Genomic DNA, 22544 nt, shown 5'->3' on the forward strand with positions numbered 1-22544 from the left:
GGGTCGGGGACCGAGGCCCACGTCGGGCTCCGTGCTCAGTGTGGAGTCTGCTTGAGATTCCCTCTCTCCAACTCTCTCTGCCCCTCCCGCTCATGCTCGTTCTCTCTCTGAATAAACAAGTAAGTCTTAAGAAAAAGAGAGAGACTTCAGACATACGAGGACTTACTGCTGTCCTTCTATCCTTTCTTTGCCTTCCTGTTATTCTTTTTCACTGTTTTTCCTTCCGTTCCTGTCCTCCTTTGTGTACTGGCGGTTTTCCACTCTCTGCCTCCCCGTTTTGTGTGTCTGTCCTGGGGATTTGCTTCGTGGTCACCACGAGGTCTACCGTAACCGGCTCACAGAGAGAACAGTCCTTTTCCTGTTGACAGCAATTTCTCCTCCTTGGCTTTGCTCTTCCCGTTACATTTTTGACGTCACAAATGATCTCTTTCTATGCTGAGATTTTGTTCCCAAGTTGTAGCAGCCACAGTTAAGTTTAATCCTCTTTTCCTGTAACCTTTATGCTGCATTTAAGAGTTTATTATACCATTCTAAAACACAGTGATAGTTTTCCAACCCTGACTTTTACCGCCTTCAGTTATTATTACTATTAAAGCGGCTCCAGAACGAGGGCTGCTTGTCTTGAGGTCAATCTCATCTCGTGCGCAGAGGCTGCGCTCCGCAGGCGCTGGCGTCTCTCTCCTGGTCCCCGAGCAGGCCTGTTCTGGGGCCGGGCGTGAAGAACAGGCTCAGTCATTGTCAGATGAAGTCTGGCCTGTGGTCCTAGAGCTTTTCTCTAAGAACGCCACTAGGACCTCCCCTCGGTACGGAGGGAAAAAACTCTTGTGTTTGCTGAAGTACTAGAGAAAAATGAAAGCAGCAAACACGCCTCCACGTGGGGTCCGGCCATCCGTTCCGAGGCCGCCCGCCTGCAGAGGCTGCTGCCCGGCCAGTGCACGGCGCGTGGTTGCTCCTTTGTTGAAACCTGGTCCTGTCTACCCAGCGCGGTTTTCCCCGTTAACCCAAGACTACAATGAAATGCTTCTGGAAATCCAAACTCCACACAGCGGCACCTTCACAAGTGCGCCCTAAGCGTGTGTCGCACTACTTACTCATGGCCTGGTCGAGATTCATGTTGTTGCTCTTCAAGGCCTCTTCAGCCGGCTCTCTCTGTGCAGGCAAAGAAGGTTTTAGTTAGGACAATGCTTTTATGATAACAAAAGAGCTAGCGAAGAGTTCTATCCCTACTAACTTAGAGAAATGATTATGGTTGACCTAATATTAACCTATCTTACTAGGTTTCAGAACTGGAAATAATTCTCTTATTGTTGAGGCTAGAGACAGAAGTCTTTGAAGTAAAAGGCACTTAGAAGATGACTAGGTACTGAACTGACTTTTAAAGAATTTGTATTTAACACCTTAAATACAGTGCCCGTGGAATCTTATCATTGACTCTATGTAAGCAGCAACCATTCAGCAAAGGTGACATCTCCACCAGGACAGTTTCGGAAAAACTGCTGTGGGAGCTAGAGCACAGAGCTCCATTCTCTCCTTCACGGACTCTGGGCTTGGCCGTCAACTACTCTTCACCAAGAAATGTAAAGACAGATCAAAACAAAACGAGTTGATTCATTTGGATAAACCCCCCTACGATGGGACAGATGCCTGTGCAGGCAAAGAGGGTTTTAGTGTGTGCAAGCACCACGGTGGAAATGGGGACTCCTGGGCAGGCCTCCAGTGTCTCACATAGGAAGAGGCTGGGCCACTCCTGGGCCTGTGCCCTGCCCCATGTCAGAGGACCTGGGCCTGCTATGAAGTGTGTGGTTTCTAGACCGGGCCATTCTGGACTCCTTCTTTAGGGACATCCACAGTAATCAAAAGATAAATATTCGTTTGAGCAGTGATCTGGAGAGAAGACTTCCGAAGACAAGACATAACAAACGCAGGTGACATCCACACTATCTGACCCCCGGTATTTGATCTCAAGAACTGAACACATCACGACACATTTTCAGAGGGCCATCCTGTGATGTGAACTCTCCCGACCCGGGCCCTGAGACTCAGGAACTCAACAGGCTGGGTGAGGAGTCTTTTTCTGGACACAGAGCTTTATACCAAGTGTTCTCTCATCATTTGTCAAGCTGCTGGATAAACTAATGAAAATTCACTTTTAGTTATAAATTAAAAGAAAGAATGTCACTGGCTAAGCCAACGAACAGAGCCATGACCCAGCACGTTTTCTTCCAGAAGAGGCTCTCACACCTTACTTGGCAGAAACGGTGTGGATCCTTGCTGTGGCTAAAAGCAATGATCCCTAACCAGAAGGGCTCGTGTGAAAGAGGAATTTACGAGTTAAGTTGTATGAACATTCTCCTCCCTAAAAAATCTTCCTTGTTACGCACGACAAACGTGGGCAGGACACAATCAGGGTTACGCATGGCAGCACACATGGAGGGGAGCGGTAAAATAAGACACCAGTCACCGGGAAGCCCATGTCTGTGAGTTGTTTCATCAGCCGGCTCATGATCCAGGCCTCGTCCTGCTTGCCAGACGTTTTCATGCCCTAGAAAGAAGCATGGATCACATTTTAATGCATATCTTCTAGAAATGGGAGATGCCTAAAATTCCCAGTGATTTAAAAGTTAGAAAATCTTCACGTTGACTAATGCTGTGCACCAGAAAGTCCCTGACTCTGTTTCATGGCTAGTACTATGGGATGCTTCAGGTGCATTTGCAAGTTGGCATATGTGTGTAATTTATGGACTTTATTTTTTAAAGATCTTATTTATTTGTCGGAGATAAGAGTGTGTGCACACATAAGCAGGGGGACTGGAAGGCTGAAGGAGAAACAGGCTTCCCACTGAGCAGGGAGCCCGATGTGGGACTCAGTCTCAGGACCCTGAGATCGTGACCCACGCTGAAGGCAGACGCTAACGGACTGAGCCACCCAGGCATCCCTCATTTATAGACCTTAAAAAACCAAGAGAATTGGCATGCCTGGATGGCTCAGTTGGTTAAGCATCCGCCTTCAGCTCAGGTTATGATCCCAGGGTCCTGGGATCAAGTCCCACACAGGCTCCCTGCTCTGTGAGACTGCTTCTCCCTCTGTCCCTCCCCTACTCATGCCTGCACATTCTCTTGCTCTCTCTGAAATATAATCTTGGAAAAAAAAAAGAAAACCAAGAAAATTATTTTTCTTCCCCCGAGAATTTAGTTTATCACAAATAAGTGCCACTTTCATTATCAAATAATCGTAAGGGCTCCTCTGAACACGGCCCTATGCTAATACTATGTGAAGTTAATGAAAAATTTTACGTCTTCTGCCCTTCTATTAGCTTTACTGTGAGAGATGACAAAATGCAGGGCATTTGTTCCAACAGAATGAAAAGGCAACAAGATGAAAGGCACAACAAGCCTGTTAATTCTACTGATTTCTCACTGCCTGCAGCCTGTAGGGTACGGAAGAAAGTAAATGGGCAAACGTTGGTGAGGGGCAAGATGGAGAGAAAAGGAGAGAGCAAGCGCAGGGCAGAGGAGGGGAGAGCAGGGCAGCGCAGGAGGCCCGAGTGTGGATGTGAACCATTTTCCAGCAATTTCCCTCCCAGTCTGACAACCACAGAGATTCCAACCATGTGTTAATATAGTAGGAAAAACATCCTCCTCTAAAACCATCCTTCACAGAGCTGGGCCTGCCATTAACCAGAGGAGGGAGGGTATGGGGTGACATGAAGCGAGCGGGCACACTTTCCTGGAGGAAGCCGCTTACCCGAAGGCTATGGGAGGCACGGCTGCACTGCCAGGGCCAGAGCTGCCAAGATTACACAATATTTTAATTTACCAATTTGGTATTTCTGGTCCCATCATTAATTCGATTATTTGCCAGTCCGATTGTTAAAGACTCCTTTTTGATGTCTGTAATCATTTCCACTCCTAATGAAGAGAGCTCCGATTTTAGTTTCTGGGTTCTGCTTACTGCTAATTGAACACTTTGTTAAATTAGTTTTTCTGAACAGACAATACCTTCACAGGATCTGGAAGTAGAAAAAGGGCACACACCAAAGCATCTTCTTCCTACCCCCGCCTCCATCCGGTTAGTTCCTGCTCTCCCCAAGAGGAAATCCCCCTTCGCACATGGGCACACACGCACACTCCTCTTCCCTACCACCAAAGGAGGTGTGTACTGCACGCATTTTTCTGGACCTTGCCTTTTCATTTAATGATATACTTTGGGGGATCTTTCTGTAAGAATATATACAGAATTTCTGTTCAAAAATCTGTTTGGCTCTCCCCGGCGTGGACGTGCTGTCATCTAACTAGTCACCCCACTGATGCACACTTCGATCATTTTATTTGACTGCAAACACGCTGCAACAGAGAGTTGTGTACAAATGCCATCTGCTGCACCAGAGACCAGTGGAAGCGCCACACCCACGCGCCGACAGATCTGCAAACAGAGGGCGCCAAGCTGCCCGCCGTGCGGCTTACACTGGTTCACATTCTGACCAGCAGCGGACGGTGGTGCTGGTTTTCTAACAGCTTTGTCAGCGCAGCCTGTGTATGAGACGTGCGGATTTCCGCTGGTCTGAGAGACGAAAGCTGGCGTCTTCAGTGTTGCTTTATTTTTTAAAAAGATCTCATTTATTTCTTTGAGAGATGGTGTGGGGGGAGGGGAGAAGAGCAGAGGGAGAGGGACAAGCGGATTCCGCACCGAGCGCAGAGCCTGGCATGGGGCTGGATCCCAGGACCCTGGGATTGGGACCCGAACTGCAATCAAGAGTCGGACACTGAACCGACTGAGCCCCCCAGGCGCCCCTCGCACTGTTGTTTTAAACTGAACTCTCTTCCCGGAAGTCAGGCTGAACACCCTTCGTCTGTGTACGAGCTGGCTGCATTCCTTCTCCAGGGACCCTCTGTTTATATTCTTTGCACTTTTTCTAGTGGGTTACTAATTGATTTTTAAAAAAAATCAGTTTCTAGGACCTTTCTTTATATATTCAGGAGATCTGCCCTCTCCATATTAGGATACTAATATTTTTTTCCAGCTTATTTGTCTTTTGACTTCTTGGTATTTTCTGTCGTGCACAGTTTTCATGTATATCTACTGAAGTTTGTAAGTCTTCCATCTGATGGCTTTTAGATTTTAGTCCTAGCTAGAAAGGTCATTCCCACTCCCAAGACTGTCTTTAAAATCCTTCCCCATTTTTATATTTTTTATTTATCATACTTAAATTTGTGATCTACTTGGATTTTATCTTGGTGCATATATAAGTTGTGGATCTCACTTAATTTTTTCCAGGCGGCCGCCCATTTGCTACAAGACAACTTACTGGTCTACCTCAGGAGTTTCAGACTTAATGGTCTGAGGACCAACTTCATTACCCTCTCTTAAAGATTTGAGGATTCTAAAGAAATTCTGGTTTTATGGGTTTTTTTTTTATCAATATTTACGGTTATTAGAAATTAAAACTGAGAAATTTAAAAATAGTTATTAATTTGTTTAAAAATTACAATAACAAACCCATTCTATGTTAACACCAATAACATACTTTTTTAAATGGAAAACTGTTTTCTAAAAGAAGAACCTTCTGTGAGAAGAGTGACACTGTTGTACATGCTTGCAAATCTCTTTACTGTCTGGCTTCTTAGAAGCAGCTGGATTCTCACATCTGTCTCTGACTTTGGTATGCTACGACGGCAATGCCAGGTAGTCTCTGGAAAATGCCAGCCTTCGCTCAGGCGAGACCCCTGACAAAATCTCGGGCTCTTCCAGAAGTACCCAGAGCACTTCAAGAACTCCTGGTCTACCCGTCGCTGTTAACTAGAACAGCACCGCTGCCCCGAACGTGTCTTTAAGCACCACTGATTTTTAGAGTTTCTTTTCTTTAGTGTTGCACACACCTTTGGGAGTCCTTTTTTGGGGGCGCTCCCCCAGGAACTGCAGGAGGAGGCGCTTTCTTGGGAAGCAGCATTATTCCACACGCCCCCTTCTTCGTCTTCCCACTGACTGGTGCCAAGGTTCATGTCGTCCCCACCACTGCCCCAGCCTTCTTGCATAGATTTTGAAGCTAGAAAGAGAGCAAACATGAACTCACCAAACTCACCTTTCCTAAAGTAAATGCTGTAAGATAACATTTAGGGGGAGGTGGGGCAAAAGTGGTGTAATGTAATCTACCTTTTTACTACTTCGTTTCCCCAGGACCTAAGAACTGAATTTCTCGAATGACTTATAGAGTAGATATGCAAACACGTGTATATTTTTTTCTTCAAACTCCAACTGTTTGTCATCTGGGTTGTTACAAAATCCCTTAACCGGCTGGAGGTGATTTGGAAGCATGGACTTTTTAACAATAAATCCTGGGGGCCACAGGAGGAGGCTACAATGTCTGCATGGTATGAAATGGCCAGCAAAATGCCGAGTCCTGAAAAATATCACCGTCCCCCATGTGGTTTTTGATTACCACGTGGCCCAAACCTGCAGCAGTATGAGGACTCGTGCTCCTTCGACGCGACCAGCCTCGAGTGACCTGGGGATCACGAGAAATGCACAGATCTGCGGTTGGGCCCGACAGTCTGTTTCTATCAAGCTCCCAGGAGATACTCTGAGAACAGTAGGATGGAGACAGCTGAGGCCACGGGCAGATGGAGCCACAACCTGACTACTGAGTTTTGATTTCAGGATATTGTTTTTTCTACTTTTTGAAGATACAAAGTGATTTTGGGTACGAAAGTTATCCCAGATTTTCACTTCCTGGGAGAAGGTGAAGAAGGCCAAGATTAAGTGATAATACAGTCAGCTGGACTTTGTAAGACTATGAGGATATGATGCTTTTTCAAGGCAGACAAGCCTAGTGCCTCCAAGTTCAAATTATAAAAACAAATATACCCCCCTCCAGATGGCAAGTCAGCCTGAGCAGCTCCTTATCCTTTAGATTTGCAACAACAAATGGTAAGTACCTCCTTATCATTTAGATTTGTATGGATGGAATAAACCATCCGGCAGAATGGTAGATATACAGAGCACACAATCCAGTGTTAGCAAAGTAACAGACACAAACCTAATGCAAAATGCAACAGCAAAAATATAAAACAAACAGTTGCATTTTAAGATCTAAGCCATTTAAGGCTGTCCAAAGAGAATATGAAGCTTTTATAGCCACGTTAACAACCGATCTTATTATTAAATCGCAATAGTAGGTTCACACTAACGTCCTACGCATCGCACTGTCAAATTCACGTGTCACAGAGTTCCACTCGGTGAACGCGATGCGGATGTCTGTGAGAAAGGACGTTTCGCAGGTGTACTTCTTAAGTTTCCAGAGAATGGGAGGACAATGCAATCTGTTTGCTTCCTCTTCTTCTTCGAGAGAGAAAGAGAGAGAAGAGGCGAGAGGAGACGAGACGAGAGGAGACAGGAAGAGGAGAAAACGTGTCAGCCTGGAGCACCAAGAGCAGAGCTGTGCTCACGAGACACAAGCGAGGCAGCAAGGGCCAACCGCTGGGAAGGACCGGAGGTCTCAGGAAGGGACACTGGCGTGCCTTCCTTCATCCCGCCGCTCAGGGAAGCAGCGAGCGGGGGGCAGGTGTGAGGACGTCGTTGTGGCGTAGCCACTACTCTGGGTAGCCGGCACACACGTGGTGTGGTCTGGATTCTGGTAACCAATTTTTTTTTAAAGGAGAGCATGGGCTTCTGTTAGGAGCTCCTCTGTGTCCATATACCAGACACAGCAAATATGTTAGTGTTAAAGTACAAATAAAATGAGGAAATTGTCCTAGACTTTGAATTCTTAAAATTCGACAGGAAGTATACCTCTCAAGAAAATACCCTGACCCACTTGTCAAGCCCCGAGTCGGACTTACCTGGTTTGCACAGGGCTGGGGCGGCGGCGGGGGCACTGGCTCTCCCGAACGTCACTGGCGGCTCCGCGGGCGGGTCCCCCCATCCGCTGCCGCTGCTGGGTGGCTTGCCCCACGCTGCAGTGCCGTTGTCAACCAGGGCGGAGGGGGAGGACGGCTCTCCCCAGGAGCTCTCAGCCTTTGAGTGGACGTTAGGCATCTCTCCCCAGCCTGCTGAGACTGAAATGGACACCGACCGAGAGAACACAGTAGGAGTGAAACAGACGAGAAATGGAAATGGTCGTTTCAAGTTCAAGATAATTCTGAGATGATCTGTCTTAGGATGGCTTTGGGGGAAAGCAGAAAGGAGGCAGTATCATATCTGATTAAATTTGTTTAGCTTATAAATTCCCAGTGTTTTCACTCCTGACCGCTACCCACTTAAAATCAAGAGCCCCTTAAACATTGAAGACAACTGAATTCACAGTATCTGCAACGTAACAGGGTTTAAGAGTTTAAAACTCGTATTTAAGAAGTAGCTTTTACACGTCTAGTATTACATGTAATCTAGAAGAAATTTTATGTTACATTATTCTCCTATAAGAAAAACTTACAAGTTGCAAATATATACTGAAAATCATTCTAGCTTATCTTTGATTGACCATCAAAGACACATATCTGGGCAAAGACATGAGAAGACAGCAGATGAAACATGTACAGAAAAGCAGTGACAGGAAATCCAGAGGGTTCTCACGCAGCACCTGGTGAGCTGAGAAGGAGCAGAGGGAGGCATATCTTAAAGGACAGGGAGAGCCTAGAGGATTGGGCAGGCGGACTGCAAGGGTCCTGGGAACACTTCCTTCCCTCATCTGGCCAGTGCTGTGGCCAGAGCATCCTGACCCCAAGGCTGGCACCTGACGAGGGTATGCAGTGGAGTCTGGAAGGTCATGGCATTGCTCTCGACATGCACGGGGGAGGTCAGGGGGCCAGGCTACGAGAAGCATCTGGCCAGTATCTTTACACTTTAGCAAGAGAAATATTTTACGTTACATACATAAACTTCATTTTCCCAAATCAATCCATACTTCACTTTGCTTCTGCCTGTAAGCTTGCTTGAACCTACTGTTAACTATACTGACAGCTCACATCAGTTGTAATTTTCATACCAATACAGTTTCTCAGAGATGGAAATGCAAACATTTTAAATACTAACTAAAGAATAGAGAGCATACAATATCAACAGGTAACCGTAAATTTTAAATAATTTGGTTGCAATGTGTACTACCATCAGTTATGAAATTTATTACTTTTCTGACTAAAAATAGTATGGAATCAACTCCCCTGATGCTCTTTATTCTAACAAAATGCAGTAATATTGATTAATGGCAAAAGACCGTGCCAATCTATGAGTCATTTTAAATTACAAGCTCCATGCTGAGCAACATATGATGTAAATTATTGCCAATAACAGGAAAGTTAGCCCTAATCAGTTATTGTCAGCAACTGCTAACTATAATATTCCCTATAATGACACAGAAAACAATAATGCATATCGGGAAAAATCATTTTATAAATTTAAGGGACAAAATTAAATCAGGGAAATTAACAGAGCTGACAAAAATTATGGATGTTTTAGGAAGATCAAATAATTTAGGTGTTGCTAAAGATCAATCAGCTGTAAAAATACTGATTTATTGTGGGTAATTAAATAACACACTCATTTAAAATTTGTCAGCCTTATTTTCCCATCTTTCTGAAAGGCAATATGACAAATGATTTAAGTAAGTCAAAACTAAGAATATATATTAAGACCATGGTCATTATAGTTAATCAACTTTTGTAATTAATATATATTTATAATTTTATAACATCTAAATGTCATTTATAATGTAAGAGTTTTCAATTCCTATTAAAGCAACGCAAATGTCTACAGTATGTCTATACACGAGGCAGATGACCCGCAAGCTGCATGTTTCAATCTCTTACAGACGGAAGAGTAACTGCTCACCCCCAAAGGAAGAGAACGTTATTTCCTTGGTTGTTTGTTTTGTTATTTGGTGGTCAAACAAGAAAGGAGTTTCAGTGATGCCAACACCAGGAAGACAGTGGACTAGTCTCAAAGACTATCTCCCCGACAACACTTCCATTTTAAGTGGATCTCTGGCAAGAATATAATTTACCGATAACGCCAAACATACACACACATCAGAATGAGCAACCGCAGGATCCTCGAAAGGCCCTAGAAGAGATGCTACAACCTTGAGGCATAACAGCTAATTTTGATTCAAAGCGAATACTTCCAGTAGATAGAAAATAATTGTAAGTACATACGATCAAAATAATCACCATCATTTAATGTTTATTGCTGGTATGAATTTTCGTAAGCGTTTTGTTAATTTCAAAGAGGTTCTTTTGAAGATAGGCTTCACAGGGCAGAAAAAAATTCTATCTTGCATTTAAAACAGCGATATTAACATTTTTTAAATGGCCCTTCCAATGCTATTGCTTTTGACAACATGTTTCTGTGGCCCGGGTTCCAGGAATTCTTGCCTCCCTTCTCCAACCAAACAAACATAGTGTTAGGACTAAAATAACAGTAACAATGAAATGTCACTAGAATGTGTACCTTTCGTTCAATTTTAAACACACTTTATCCATCAGAATGGAGAACACAAAGTACCTATGCCGTGGGCACCCCGAAGATCAGCGCAAAAACGGACACAAAGCGGTTCTAGCGCCGGGAAACACACCTGACGGCAAGAGGTTCCACCTGACCAACGATCCCCAGCCTAGACACTCCAGACGGCCAAGTCAGCGGATGGAGTTCCTTCTTTTGCGAAGTAGACGTCAGCTCTAGTTTGTCCCATGGATGCTACCTGCACCGTATCCAGCCAGCGTGTCAGCCGAAGTGGGACAGGCAGTCCTCGCTGGGAAGGGAGGTGTGGTCAGACAGCGGCCAACTGTAACTGGGTGTGCAAAGAGAAAAGCCCGACACGGCACTGACAAGGTCTGAGTGCCTGCTGTGTGCCTGGCACTTTACACAGACTTAACTAGTAATGGGATGGGATTCTGTCCACACCAGGGGCCTTTACGCCTAAGGCGCACCTATTACCATGCTGGGCTGGGACCGGCTTCCAGGAGAACAGAGCAGAACCGGAGCTGCAGCAGTAATTACCTTTTCATATTTGAAACCAAGAGGCATTATCTGGTGACGCTTCCTTCTTCTCAGACGGCCAAGCATCCTACTTCTCAGAATGCCTCATTTCATGAGCACTGATTAGAAGCTTCTCTCCCAAACTCCGGGGATGCTACAAGAGGGTCAAAGACGAGGTCCTTTTTCAAAAGCGGGCCCTGTGGCCTCGAGCCACATGGCGACTGCTCAGAAGAGGTGCTTCTGCCTGTCTTACGGGCTCATCAGAGGGTCTGTATTAGAATGTTTTTTTAGTTTTTGTTTGAGTGCACTAATACAGATTTTAAATGTACTCTTTTTTACTGATAAATGGGGGAGCCAAACTGTATTTTTAATGGTCTTATTTATTTTTAACTGAAGGTTTTGCCTATAGCAAAATCCTCCGTGTGTATCCGCAGGACATGCGCAGACAACCGTCTCCTCCCAGCTCTCCAGCAGGACACGGACGGCGCCCTGTTTCTCTTTCCACTCCTGCTCCAGCTACCAAGTCCCCCAACACACAGGAAAGTAAAAACACTCTAGCCAAACCCCGCCCTCCTGCCCCAAATCCCGTATCCACAAAGAGCAGGCTGCTCAGAGGACCCCTCTGGGGCACTGTGCTGCTCTGGCTGGGAGGCCTGGGAGATATGTTTCCGACGTCGTGGTGTGAGAAGAGCTGGGCTCCTGGCATCGTGCAGGTTCACTGTGTGCAGGGGGCTCCATTTTCTCGTATCGCTTGGTACCAAAGAATGATGCGGGAGCGGGAGGCTGCTGGGACACCACGTCTTGCAGGAAGGACAGTTTCTTGATCTGCTCTTAAGGAGACTTGGAGAAACAACAGACGTGTTTTATCCCTACGTAGAGGGTTCCTAAACCCAACTTCTTAGTTATCAGATGAGTGATACGCCTCTTCCGTCATTAACTCACACAATCTCTGCCTCTGGTTGTAACACCTGTGCCAGAAAACTAAGTGATGAAGCAAACACAGCATCCGTGGACTCAGTACCCAAAAGCAGAGTGAGTCTGCCTCCGGCTGTCCTCTCTGCTAACCTGCACGGGGCAACCACGGTGAGCAGCTCTGCCCCACTGCCATGCCCAGTGGAGGTGGGACCTGCTTGAGAAGCTGGGGAGAAGATGTAGTAAAATGGGTGAGACAATAGTCCAGAGTAAGGTCGATGTCCGCAGTGCAGTCCCAGCTATACCTGACCGGCCTACTGCAGGGACGCTCTCCCTCTTGGTCACTGCTGGAAGACGGGACCCCAGGCAGGATTTTATTTTTATGACCGCACCACGCTGCTGGTCGAGCTCAGATCTCGTCTATAATGGGCTCCTACATGACTCCGAACTAACCGTACGGGTACTGATCTCCACTCTCTGACCCCTCGGCTGCATTCCAAGTATCTATCTCACAGTCCCAGAGGAGCCCGACAGAGGTCACCGTGTGCTTCTCTCTCAATCTCACTGTTAGGTTCAGAGCCTACAGGGAGGATCTGTTTCTCATCAGAAGTTGTATTATTTCGGGGCACCTGGGTGGCTCCGTGGGTTAAAGCCTCTGCCTTCGGCTCAGATCATGATCCCAGGGTCCTGGATCGAGCCCTGCATCAGGCTCTCTGCTCAGCGAGGAGCCTGCTTCCTTCTCTCTCTCTGCCTGCCTCTCTGCCTGCTTGTGATCTCTGTCTGTCAAATAAATAAATAAAATCTTAGGGAAAAAAAAAAAAAGAAGTTGTATTATTTCATGTTTAGTGTTCTCCTGTGTCTGCAAACTGATTTTTAAATGTCAGGATATTTATTTCTAAGTGTGCTCAGCAGGCTGGTTAGTATTTTTAGGATCCACGTTTATCCCCTTAGAAACAGAAGTAAATGCGACGCTCACTTCATGCCACACCTCCAGTATCCATCAGAGTCACACACTGGTTCTCCAAGGCTTGCCGGCTCCTTGCACATCAGGGCACAAGTCAGCGGGTCCTGTGCGTCCAGCCCACATTCCCACGGTCCCCGGGGCAACGTCAAGGAGCAGGTACTGTGTGGTCCCGTCATACCCAACCCGACACGCCATGTTAATAACAGCCTCACGAGTCCCTCTCAGGCAGCTCACCATCTCGGACCGAAAGCCAGGCACGGGAACATTTCTCCAGATTACTGCGTTCTATCTGCTTCTCCTGGTCTGAGGAAGATCCAAATACTCCAGCTTATGAAACTACACTGTATTTCCTAAATTACTACCAGTTTTCCTCAGGCTTATCAGAAAATGAACCGATACCAACGTAACAAGAATGGGACAAAATGACTGTCCTGTTGCATTCACATCTCTAAAACCAGACACACACACGCAAACGTTAAGTGAGGAAACATTTTGTAAGACAGAGATCAATACTGAGTTCTGTTTTTCGTCTGTTTGAAGTAGGTTCCACGCCCAGCATGGAGCCCAAAGCGGGGCCTGAACTCACGACCCTGAGATCAAGACCCTTGCCGCGAACAAGAGTTGGACGCTTCGCCAGCTGAACCCCCCGGGTGCCCCGCAGACCAGTGGTGATGAGCGACAACTGAACGCCTGAACTCTGACGAAGGTGCAAATTTGGGTGATGCCAGCCAGGCCAACAGCACGGTCGCAGAATTCCTGGGATGGAACAACTCCATGAAGAACAGGAACGTCATCAACGAGTTGGGTGCGTGGCTCTGCGGGGGGTGCAGAAACCCAGCAGACTGATGGAAACCAGTCAGCGCGTCTTCAAGCCACAATGAGCTAACACACGGCCTGGCGGGTGCTGTGACTGCTGCTGCCATCAGTGATCCCGGCTGCCCAGATGTCCCCACGCCCACAAGGAGGACCACGAGCTGACGTTTTCACTGCTGATGGAGGGGACCAAAAGGAACAAGCGCGCCACCATTGCTAAGAGGGAGCTGGTGTGATGGCGTAACCGCTTCTTCTATCAGCTCAAAGAACGGCTCGGTCTGCCGGGCTGCAAAGTGCCAGGCTTCTATCACCCGTGACCCCCGAGGGCGAGGAGCTCTGTTCTCACTGCACATGGTGCCGGCCCCATACCTGGGACGTGAACACTGCAGGGGATGTGGGGCAGGAAGCACACTTCAGCATGGCTGCTTGGGGCCCCGGTGAAGCCAAGGGGTGGCGACCCCATCGTCACGGCGCCATACACTCAGCTCAGCAGACTGCACGCGGGCCAGCTCCATGGAAAACATCTGTCTCACTTTTTGTCTGTTAGGTAGTAAAACCGAGGTCCCAGCAGCTTACACACTACTGCATGCATAAGGCCCCAGGGCTGGTGCGGCGGCAAAGAAGACAAACAGACACCATGGTTCGATGGACCACGTTTCCCTTCTTTCCCACTCAGTGATAAGATGTGCAGTTTGTTATTAAAAAAAATCATCTATAAATTTTTTCACATAAAAGGGAATGACTTGGGCCCATCCAACTGAACAAGAACGCCTTTATCCAGGGTAAAGCTCACATTCTTTGTCCACTAAAAGCCAGGAAGAGTGGATTCTAAGAGGAGCATATCAGAGAGGGGAAAAAATCACTACGGCGACGTGGCTCCCGTCTCTGCGGGGTGTTACAGCTGCACGATGGCAGGATGGTAGCAGGCAAGGTGTGTGTCACACATCTGGGACCTCACCACGTGTACACCCTCCGTGAGCCACTCAAGCTCTGCAGGCGGAGGCCGAGGGGCGTAAGGATGACACGAGAGGACGTGTGAAGATACAGGCGTGTGGTCACCAAGCACTGCCAGGCCACATTCGTCACTGGGCCCACAGTGAACAAGGGCATGTTTCGGCTGGAACTTTTCCAGAAGACTGTGCGCAGCACCACGGGCTCAAACTGTGACCTGGGACGAACTGCCCTGGGCATGAGGATTTCCGGAAGACGGTCTTGGGGAGGAGGGACATGAAGGCTACTGGTAACCATCGATTCTCCTCAGTGCTGTGTGTATACCTTTACCGCAATGCTAATCAAACCACTGAGTTCTACGTTACCACGTCTCAGTGTCCATATCCCTTCGTTTATGGCATGAATTACCTTTTTTTCCTTCTCGCTTCCCCCCATTCCCTCAAGCACGCTATAAAACGTTCAAGTGCTTAGAAGTGTTAGTCATGTCTTAGTAAGAAAAACAGGAGTTGCAAATTCCAGTCCCTGGGGAGCCAGCCACGTAGCGCACCCAGGCCCACTCGAAAAGAACAGGAACCCAAGCCCGATGACCCGTGGCTCTGCTCAAGCCTCGGGGTGGGCTGCCCCGGGCGGCGGTGGGCAGTGTGGCAAACTAGAAAGCACAGGCCTTGTTTAAAGTCAGCCACTCGGCTGACCGCGGCCGTCCGAATCCAATGAGTCAGGCCTTCCTGGTTTCCAAAAGAAGCCAGGAATCTGAAATTTTTAGAAAACATTTTCATTAAAAATGCTGATTCACATGAACAAAATGGGCCAATAAGGCCCATTTGTGGGATGTGGTGCAGTCCACGGACTGCACCTGACCTTTGGTTTAGGGACAGAGAAGCGTACGGACAGCTACAATAGTCTTGCGCTCCAGAAAGGATTCCCAACATGGTGGCTCGGAGAGGTAAAAGTGAACCAACTGCAGGCATCTAAGGAGGCTGGAGCGGTCACGTCCAGCGGGCAGACCAGGGGAGGCTCCGGAGAGCCGTGGTGTTTGAACCGAACTCAAGAGTGGGGACAGCCCTCCTTTTGCTCTGGCTGCTCAGGGTGCGCAGGGAAGACGGAACAGGAGCACCTCTGCGCTGGAGGACCCTGCCCGGCTCCCCTCCCTGCAGCACCCTCACCGCCACACCGCTACGTGCCTCATAACCCACGAAGCCCAGGCCCCCCTTGCTGGATCGCACCCCCCACCAGAACAGGGGTTCTGCCTCCTCTGTCCCCTGCTGTCCTCCAAACCAGAGAGCTGCCTGGCATATAGTGGGTCCTACTGACCACATGCTGGATAAATGAATGTTCATCTCCTGCGCAACTGGGACGTCTGGATCCTGGACAGTCTCCAGCAGCCCTTCCGGGGAGCCGTGGTAAGCCCTCTGCTCCCTTTCGTACGTGGCTAATGCAAACTTCACCTCTGCTCGCACCACTGCTCCTGCCCGCCCCTTCTGTACTCAAGACTGGTATCCCTGACACTCGGAGAAAAAGAAGCCCAGCACCCTGGGCTACAGATACCCTGTCACCCTCTGGCCACAGACACCCCGGCCTCCTGTACAAATTAGGGGAAGCACTCCTCTCGGCTAGAAGTAGGGATCCCCTCCCTCTGCATAATTCTCCCTCTCTACTGGCTCCTTTCTAGCATTAAAAAAAAAAAAGATTTTATTTGAGAGAGAGAGAGAGAGAGAGAGAGAGAGAGAGAAGCAGCACCCACGGATGGAAGTGGGGGGAGGGCAGAAAGAATCCCAAGGAGACCTCACACTAAGCAGGGAGCCCAATGTGGGGCTCGATCTCGTGACCCTGAGATCATGGCCTGAGCTGAAACCAAGTGTCAGATTCTCAACTGACTGAGCCCCCCAGGTGCCCCTCCAGCAGTCTTTAAACAGGCTCTGAACTCGACTGTCTTAAATGAAGTCTCTACTCCTGATCTTGCCTCTACTCCCCGCTGCTCTCCCACAGCTGCACCTCCAGCCCAAGCTCTGGCTGGGGCTGGCCTCTATCGCCACCTCTGTTTCACCACCAAGGGACAGGTGCCCCGTGCTGCGCTCCTGCAGGAGTGAGTGACATGTTCAAGGGACCACTCTCCCCAGCTCTGAACCCTCTCTGCTCACTCTCCTTCTTTGCTTCCACACCCTTTCCAAGCCTTTCTGCTCCATCTGTAGCAGCTCTGTCTCCTCTGTCTGTCTACCTCTGTCTCCAGGGCCTGCCACTGTCCCAATCCAGGGCCACCATCACCATCAAGCCACTGGCTGAGCATGGCTGAGCAAAGCCTCCCAGCTTTGCTTCCCACTGACCCATTCTTAATTTTACGGTTGGAATGATTCTACAAGTCAGTCTGAGCAACAGATTTGTTGAAACCCCTCACTGGGGGCGCCTGGGTGGCTCAGGCGGTAAGGTGTCCGACTCTTGGTTTCAGCTCAGGTCGTGATCTCAGGGTCATGGGATCAAGCCCTGTGTCAGGCTCCATGCAGAGTCTGCTTAGACAGTCTTTCCCTCCCCTCTTGCCTCTCTCCCCACTGCTCGTGCATGCTCTCTCTCTCTCTCTCTCAAAGAAATCAATCTTAAAAAACAAATTTTGTGAACCAAATCACGGAAACTCACCGGCCTCTCTCCTCTGAATACAATCCAGCTCTTTCAAAGGCCTAAAAGGCCTTGCCCAATTTCCAGCTTCTCTCTGCAAGGCCTTCCTGTCACCCTAACACTTACCCCAACCACTTTTCCCTCTGGACTTTTTGTCCAGGTACTTGCCTTTCTGTCCACATGGAGGTTTAAAGAGGGCAGAGCTCCTGTCCTCTACATTATTCTATCCTGAGCCTCTGTGTCCTATTCCTGGCACACAGTAGCGTTCAATGACTTATTTCAAATGAGTGTATGCCTAATAAAAGGATGAAGGTACCAGTTCTAGAAGCATTAATACAGATGGGTACAAGAGCCCTGTAGCTCCTTACTAAACCTTACTGACTACGGGGCTCTGCTGGGTGATCAGAAATCCTGGGACTGAGGAGGCTGGGAGGTAGGAGCCAGGAGAATGGAAGTAACCAGCCTCAACTGGGCTTCCGACTGAGCTCTGGCGGTGGGGGTGCACCAATCGTTCTTTATTCATACCTGTACGAATGATGTTCAATGGTCAGAATAATGATTTTAACCCACATCTCAGCCCATGACAGAGGCAACGAGCACTCAGCATCTGTTCTACGGCCTTCTAAGAGCCTTCCCATATTACCGAGGCCCATAGCTAAAACACATCGCTTGCCAGACTCCCTTGTAGGTCGGATTTTGGATGCAAATTCCGTTCCATACATGAGGTGACTGAGTGACCTTGCAGAAAGGACTCTATCCTTAGTCCTGTCTTTACGGCATGTTTATAATAATTTAGGGATGGTAGGAAAACCGAAGGAATAGCTTATATGCCGATTACAGATCAGGGTACAGACAGATTTCAACAGGCTGGGGGACTGGAATGCAAAACTTTGCCAGGGTCCAAGTTCTACACTTGGGACACCAAGTGACCAAGTGCACACAAATAGTCCTGAGCGAGGAAGGGCTTCAGAGTTGTCTTAACGAAAAGAAAAACTTCAGATTCTAGACTGAGTTTAGGACAAATAGTGAGATGTGGCTCAGAAGGGCTAAGGGAAACTCAGAATTCATTGCCACGAGTAGGAGTTTAGGAGAGAAGGAACTTACAGCCTCGACTACTTCTGCACTTCTTAAAACCATACTCGTAAACCAGTGATGTCAGTTCTGGGCACAAAGACCCTCACAAGCCACGGCTCTTCCAGAGGACAACAAGAAGGACTTAAAACCGGGACAATGAGGAACAGCGGCAAGGAGCCAGGAGTATTTTCTGGAGAGTGGGACATGACGACTACGTGCCACTGTCCGAAATTCTGCAATATGGGACAAGCAGCTTAGCCTTGCTTCATAGGGTCCCAGAGGACAACACTACACAAGCAACTACAGACACCGGAAGGAGGCTGATGGTCAGTCTAAAAAGACACGACAGCCGGAGTGCCCGGGAAAGAAGGGCGCTGGGCAGGAGGCGGCCTCCCTGGCACTGGGCTGGGCCTTGACGCAGCAGCCTCTAGCTGTGTGGGGAAAGGGAGACGGGGGAGAAAGGCCTAAGTGTGAGGCCCTCACTTGGACTGGATTCTCCTTCTGGTCCTTCTGCACCCGGTGCCCCGTGGTTCAGTGAGCCCACTTCTCGCCGAGAGCACAGCGAGACCGCCGTGTCAGGAGCCGATTCCCAGGCAGAAAGTGGGGCTGCTGTCAGCTCCTGCGGCACAGCCCAGCTGGGGAGCGCTGCCCATGTATTTTGTCACCACTCATGAGCCCCGCGGGAAGATTCTGGTCTGGCCTGGGAAGACTCTTTTCCGCCACAGCGTCCAGCAGAGGGCCTTGCACGAAGCGGGAACTCAAGACCCAAGTTTTAGTCTAATTTTAGGATCTTTCTTCCAGCTGGACTCACAGCACGACTCATATTGTGTAATGCCACTCTCACTACACGAACGGTTCCGTTTCAGCACCAGCCACACGTCAGGAAGGCCCAGGGAGCTCTGAAGCCACCCGCACACGGGCCGCCCCGCAGGCCAGTGACACCACAAGTCCTGGCAATCGGCTCCCCAGCCCCTAAGCTCCCTAGCACTTCTCACCGACCCAGGCGTGAGGACCACCGGCTCAGCCCAGAAGGAAACAAAGACTTTTGTTAAGGAAACACCGGCTAACCCAATGGTCGCCAATCTTTCCTGAAGAGGATCCGTCCTTCTCTACCCTCCCTCAACACTGAAAGTACCGAAAATCCTCCCCTTCTGGGTAGAAAGCTATCAGAGAATCCTCCTGTCTTTACTCTCTTGGGGTAACATTTGAACACAGCACAAGGTGAAGGCACGGAAATTAGTGTCTTTCGCTGTGCGAAAACCCCACTGAAGCGTGTGTATGCGTGTAATGAGAGCCAATGATCTTTTTAACCCCGGAAGTTCCCTAAGTGTCCCCGTACCTGGGCCGAGCAGCGGAGACCGGCTGAGCTGGGCGCCGGCCGGGTGTGGCGGTGGCGTCTCGGCCGCGTCCGCGCTGCTGCTCGCGGTGGCGGTGGCTGCGGCGGCGGCCGTGGCACTGCTCTGCAGGCCTGGGTTGTTTCTATCCCACATGTTTACAGTTTTGTTGTTGTAGTTGCTCGGGTCACCCCAAGCTGAGGTACCGTCATCAATTTCCATCTTGCGCCGAATGGATGGCGGAGAAGGTTCCTCCCAGCCTGTGGCCTCACTGCCGTCCTTCTGTGTGACAGGGACCGGCCCCCCGATCCACCCGGTTCCAGTCTGTTTCACGGAAGCGGCTCCTCCCCAGTTACTCACATTGTTGTCTTGGGGTTTGCCCGCCCAGTTCTGCTGCGGGCCAGGTTTTAAAGACTCCCCCCAGTTTGTCCCTGGGTTCCCCTTTGTGTTTGTGCCATTACCCCAGCCACTGGGCCCAGACCTGGGAGCATCGTTCCAGCCAGACCCTGACCGGTTACTGTCAGCATCCCAGCTAGAGCCATTTTTCTTCCCGTCCCCCAAGTGTCCGAGGACAGAAGACGAATCGGCCCAGTCTCCCCCGCCCGCACTCCAGGCCGGATTAGATTTTTGTCCGTCTCCCCAGTTCTGAGATTTGGGTTTCTGAGGCTCCCCCCAGGTGGGCGCCTTGTCCTCCGGATTTGCGGTCCCGCTCCAAGCATGGCCACCCTTGGCGGCGGCAGCAGCATTACTGACGGCAGCAGAGCTTATCGAGTCCCCCCAAACCCCCGGGCCACTTGGCGCTCTGCTGCTGCCGTCTCCCCAGCCTGTGCTTGCCGGCCCAGCAGCCGGCGGCGCGCCGGCCCACCCGGACACTGAAGAGGTATTTGTACTGCTCACCACGGACCCGTCACTCTTCCCCCCTGAGTTTGAAGGCTGAGTAGCGGCACAGCCCCAGGCCTCTGTCCCGTTGTCATTTTTTCTCTCAGACCTAGGGGACTCTTCAAATTCCCAGGCAGTGTTTTGCTTTACTGGAGTCTGTCCCCAACCAGTATTAGACAGAACTCTTGGGTCAAGATCGTTCCTTGGCAATTGGATGTGCCCTTGGTCTATCATCCCTTTATCTCGCCTTCGGCCTTCCGCTCCTTCCCTCCCAGAGCTTCCTTCATTGTGACTGCCAGAGCCGTCGCTACTTCCTTCACTGGCTGTCGTTCCAGAAGACGCAGCTTTGGCCCAAGAGTTCATGTGCTCACCGCCAGGCTGCATGGCAGGATTCTGGCTGCTAACGCTCGGACTGTCCCACCCTGCTGACCCTTTCCCGTTGACGTCGCTGTTGGAATGCTGGTTTGGGGGCTTGCCCCATTCCCCATTCACACCGTTAGAGGTGCTCCGGCTGGGGTGGCCCCAAGCCCCCGGATGGATATGACTAACGCCGCTGTTGTTGCCACTGCCCCGTCCCCAGGCGAGGAGCCCAGGACCGGCCGGAGGGCCGGAGTCCCAGGCGCTTCCTCCGCTTCCTTCCTTCTGCACAGCACTGCTGGATCCATTTTGTTTAGCACTCAATGCTGAGTTCACAGTGTCTCCATTCCCCTGACCGAACCCAGAATTGCTACTTCCTGGGGCAGGGTTACCTGGGGACAGTCCCCACACCGAACTGCTGATTCCTTCACCACCGCTCCCGCTGCCTTGAGAAACTGATGGTCCGTTAGCACCCGGAAGGCCGTGCAGGTGGGGCGGGACGATGGCCCCCACACCAACAGCCATGCCCCAGTTTGGCAGTCCGTTTGTCTGCATTGCATTGACAGGGTTTGGTGAAGAGTTCATGGGGTTAGTGTTATTTGGTCCATCAGGGTTAAGGTTCTGAGGTTGTACGCTGAAAGACACATTCTGAGAAGTGGACGTTTGTGGTTCTGTGCTCTCTGGCGGCAGCAAGTTTCCCCAAGCACCTAAAGTGCCTGTTGGGTTCCCGTTCTGGTTGCCCGTATTTTGACCTATGGCACTGACCGGACTGCAAATACTGGAAGGGTTGCCTGTTGCCACAGTTCCTTCATGTCCAAGTACAGGCCAGGCAGCTGGGTTGGCATTAGGGTTAAGGTTAAGATTAATGCCTGCGTTGGAGTTGGAAGCACCCCAGCAATTCTGACTTCTCCCATCTCCGATCATGTTGTCCATTTTTCCATCCCCACCGCTGAGAGAGCAGTGAGCTGGGCCGGAGCTGGAGCCTGTGGCTACGCCCCACACTCTGGCTCCATTTCCATTACCGTTGGCGCCCCCTGCTCCAAGGGCACTCTGATTAGAAGGGCTTTGGACGAGTGCACCGTTGGTGCCATTATTGCCATTTGTCTTCTTGGTATGTCCAGTGAAGGTGCCCTGGGCACTCCCCGTAGCCATGCTACTGTTCTCTGAGCCACAGTTGGAGGCAGAGTCAGTGTCTGTAGTACATTCTGAGGCAGATTCAGTCTCTGCTCCTGTGATGGAAGGCCACGCCTCCTTGTCAGTCCTGTCTATTATCACTTTATCCCAGCTGCTGCTGGCTTCACCTCTGTACGTGGGCTGCTGTCCCCAGTGGGAACTTTCATAGTGATCTGCCAATCCGCCGTGACTGAGATCTGAAAAACACGAAACACATTCAGAATTAGATCTTTCTCCCACTTGTCAATGAATCCACTGTGAATTAGTCTTTGGGGGAAGCTCCTTATTTCCAGGTTCAACGCTGAATGACAAATGTGAAAAAATGACTCAGGAAAAAAGTTACCTGCCCTCATAGTAAGTTCCGTTTAAAAAAGAGATTGTGTTTCTAAAACGGTATTCATCCTTACCACTACCCCATACCATTATCCCTCCTGAGGAGACTCATGGTGCACGTGAGCACATGAGCGTCCCTGAAAGCCATCTGCAGGAGAGGAAGGCGTGTGGCAAGATGGCC

General features: G+C 49.6%; 1 protein-coding gene across 7 annotated transcripts in view; it reads right to left on the reverse strand.

Annotated features, from left to right (window-relative positions):
- The window catches only part of TNRC6C (trinucleotide repeat containing adaptor 6C), a 95797-nt gene that overhangs the window by 33262 nt on the left and 39991 nt on the right, over positions 1-22544 (reverse strand). For 6 of the 7 annotated variants that reach the window (XM_032870498.1, XM_032870502.1, XM_032870501.1 and 3 more), the window contains 5 exons: positions 19627-22227; positions 7837-8052; positions 5878-6044; positions 2462-2542; positions 1092-1149 (listed from right to left, as the gene is read on the reverse strand). In XM_032870498.1, the coding sequence (XP_032726389.1) occupies positions 1092-1149; positions 2462-2542; positions 5878-6044; positions 7837-8052; positions 19627-22009 (2905 nt within the window). In that variant the 5' untranslated portion in view covers positions 22010-22227. Of the gene's footprint in view, positions 1-1091; positions 1150-2461; positions 2543-5877; positions 6045-7836; positions 8053-10562; positions 10584-19626; positions 22228-22544 lie in introns of those variants that run through there. The other variant, XM_032870505.1, reaches the window with a different exon arrangement.

Source organism: Lontra canadensis, unplaced genomic scaffold, assembly GCF_010015895.1.
Source record: "Lontra canadensis isolate GAN:19392208 unplaced genomic scaffold, GSC_riverotter_1.0 scaffold41, whole genome shotgun sequence".
Classification (NCBI taxonomy): domain Eukaryota; kingdom Metazoa; phylum Chordata; class Mammalia; order Carnivora; family Mustelidae; genus Lontra; species Lontra canadensis.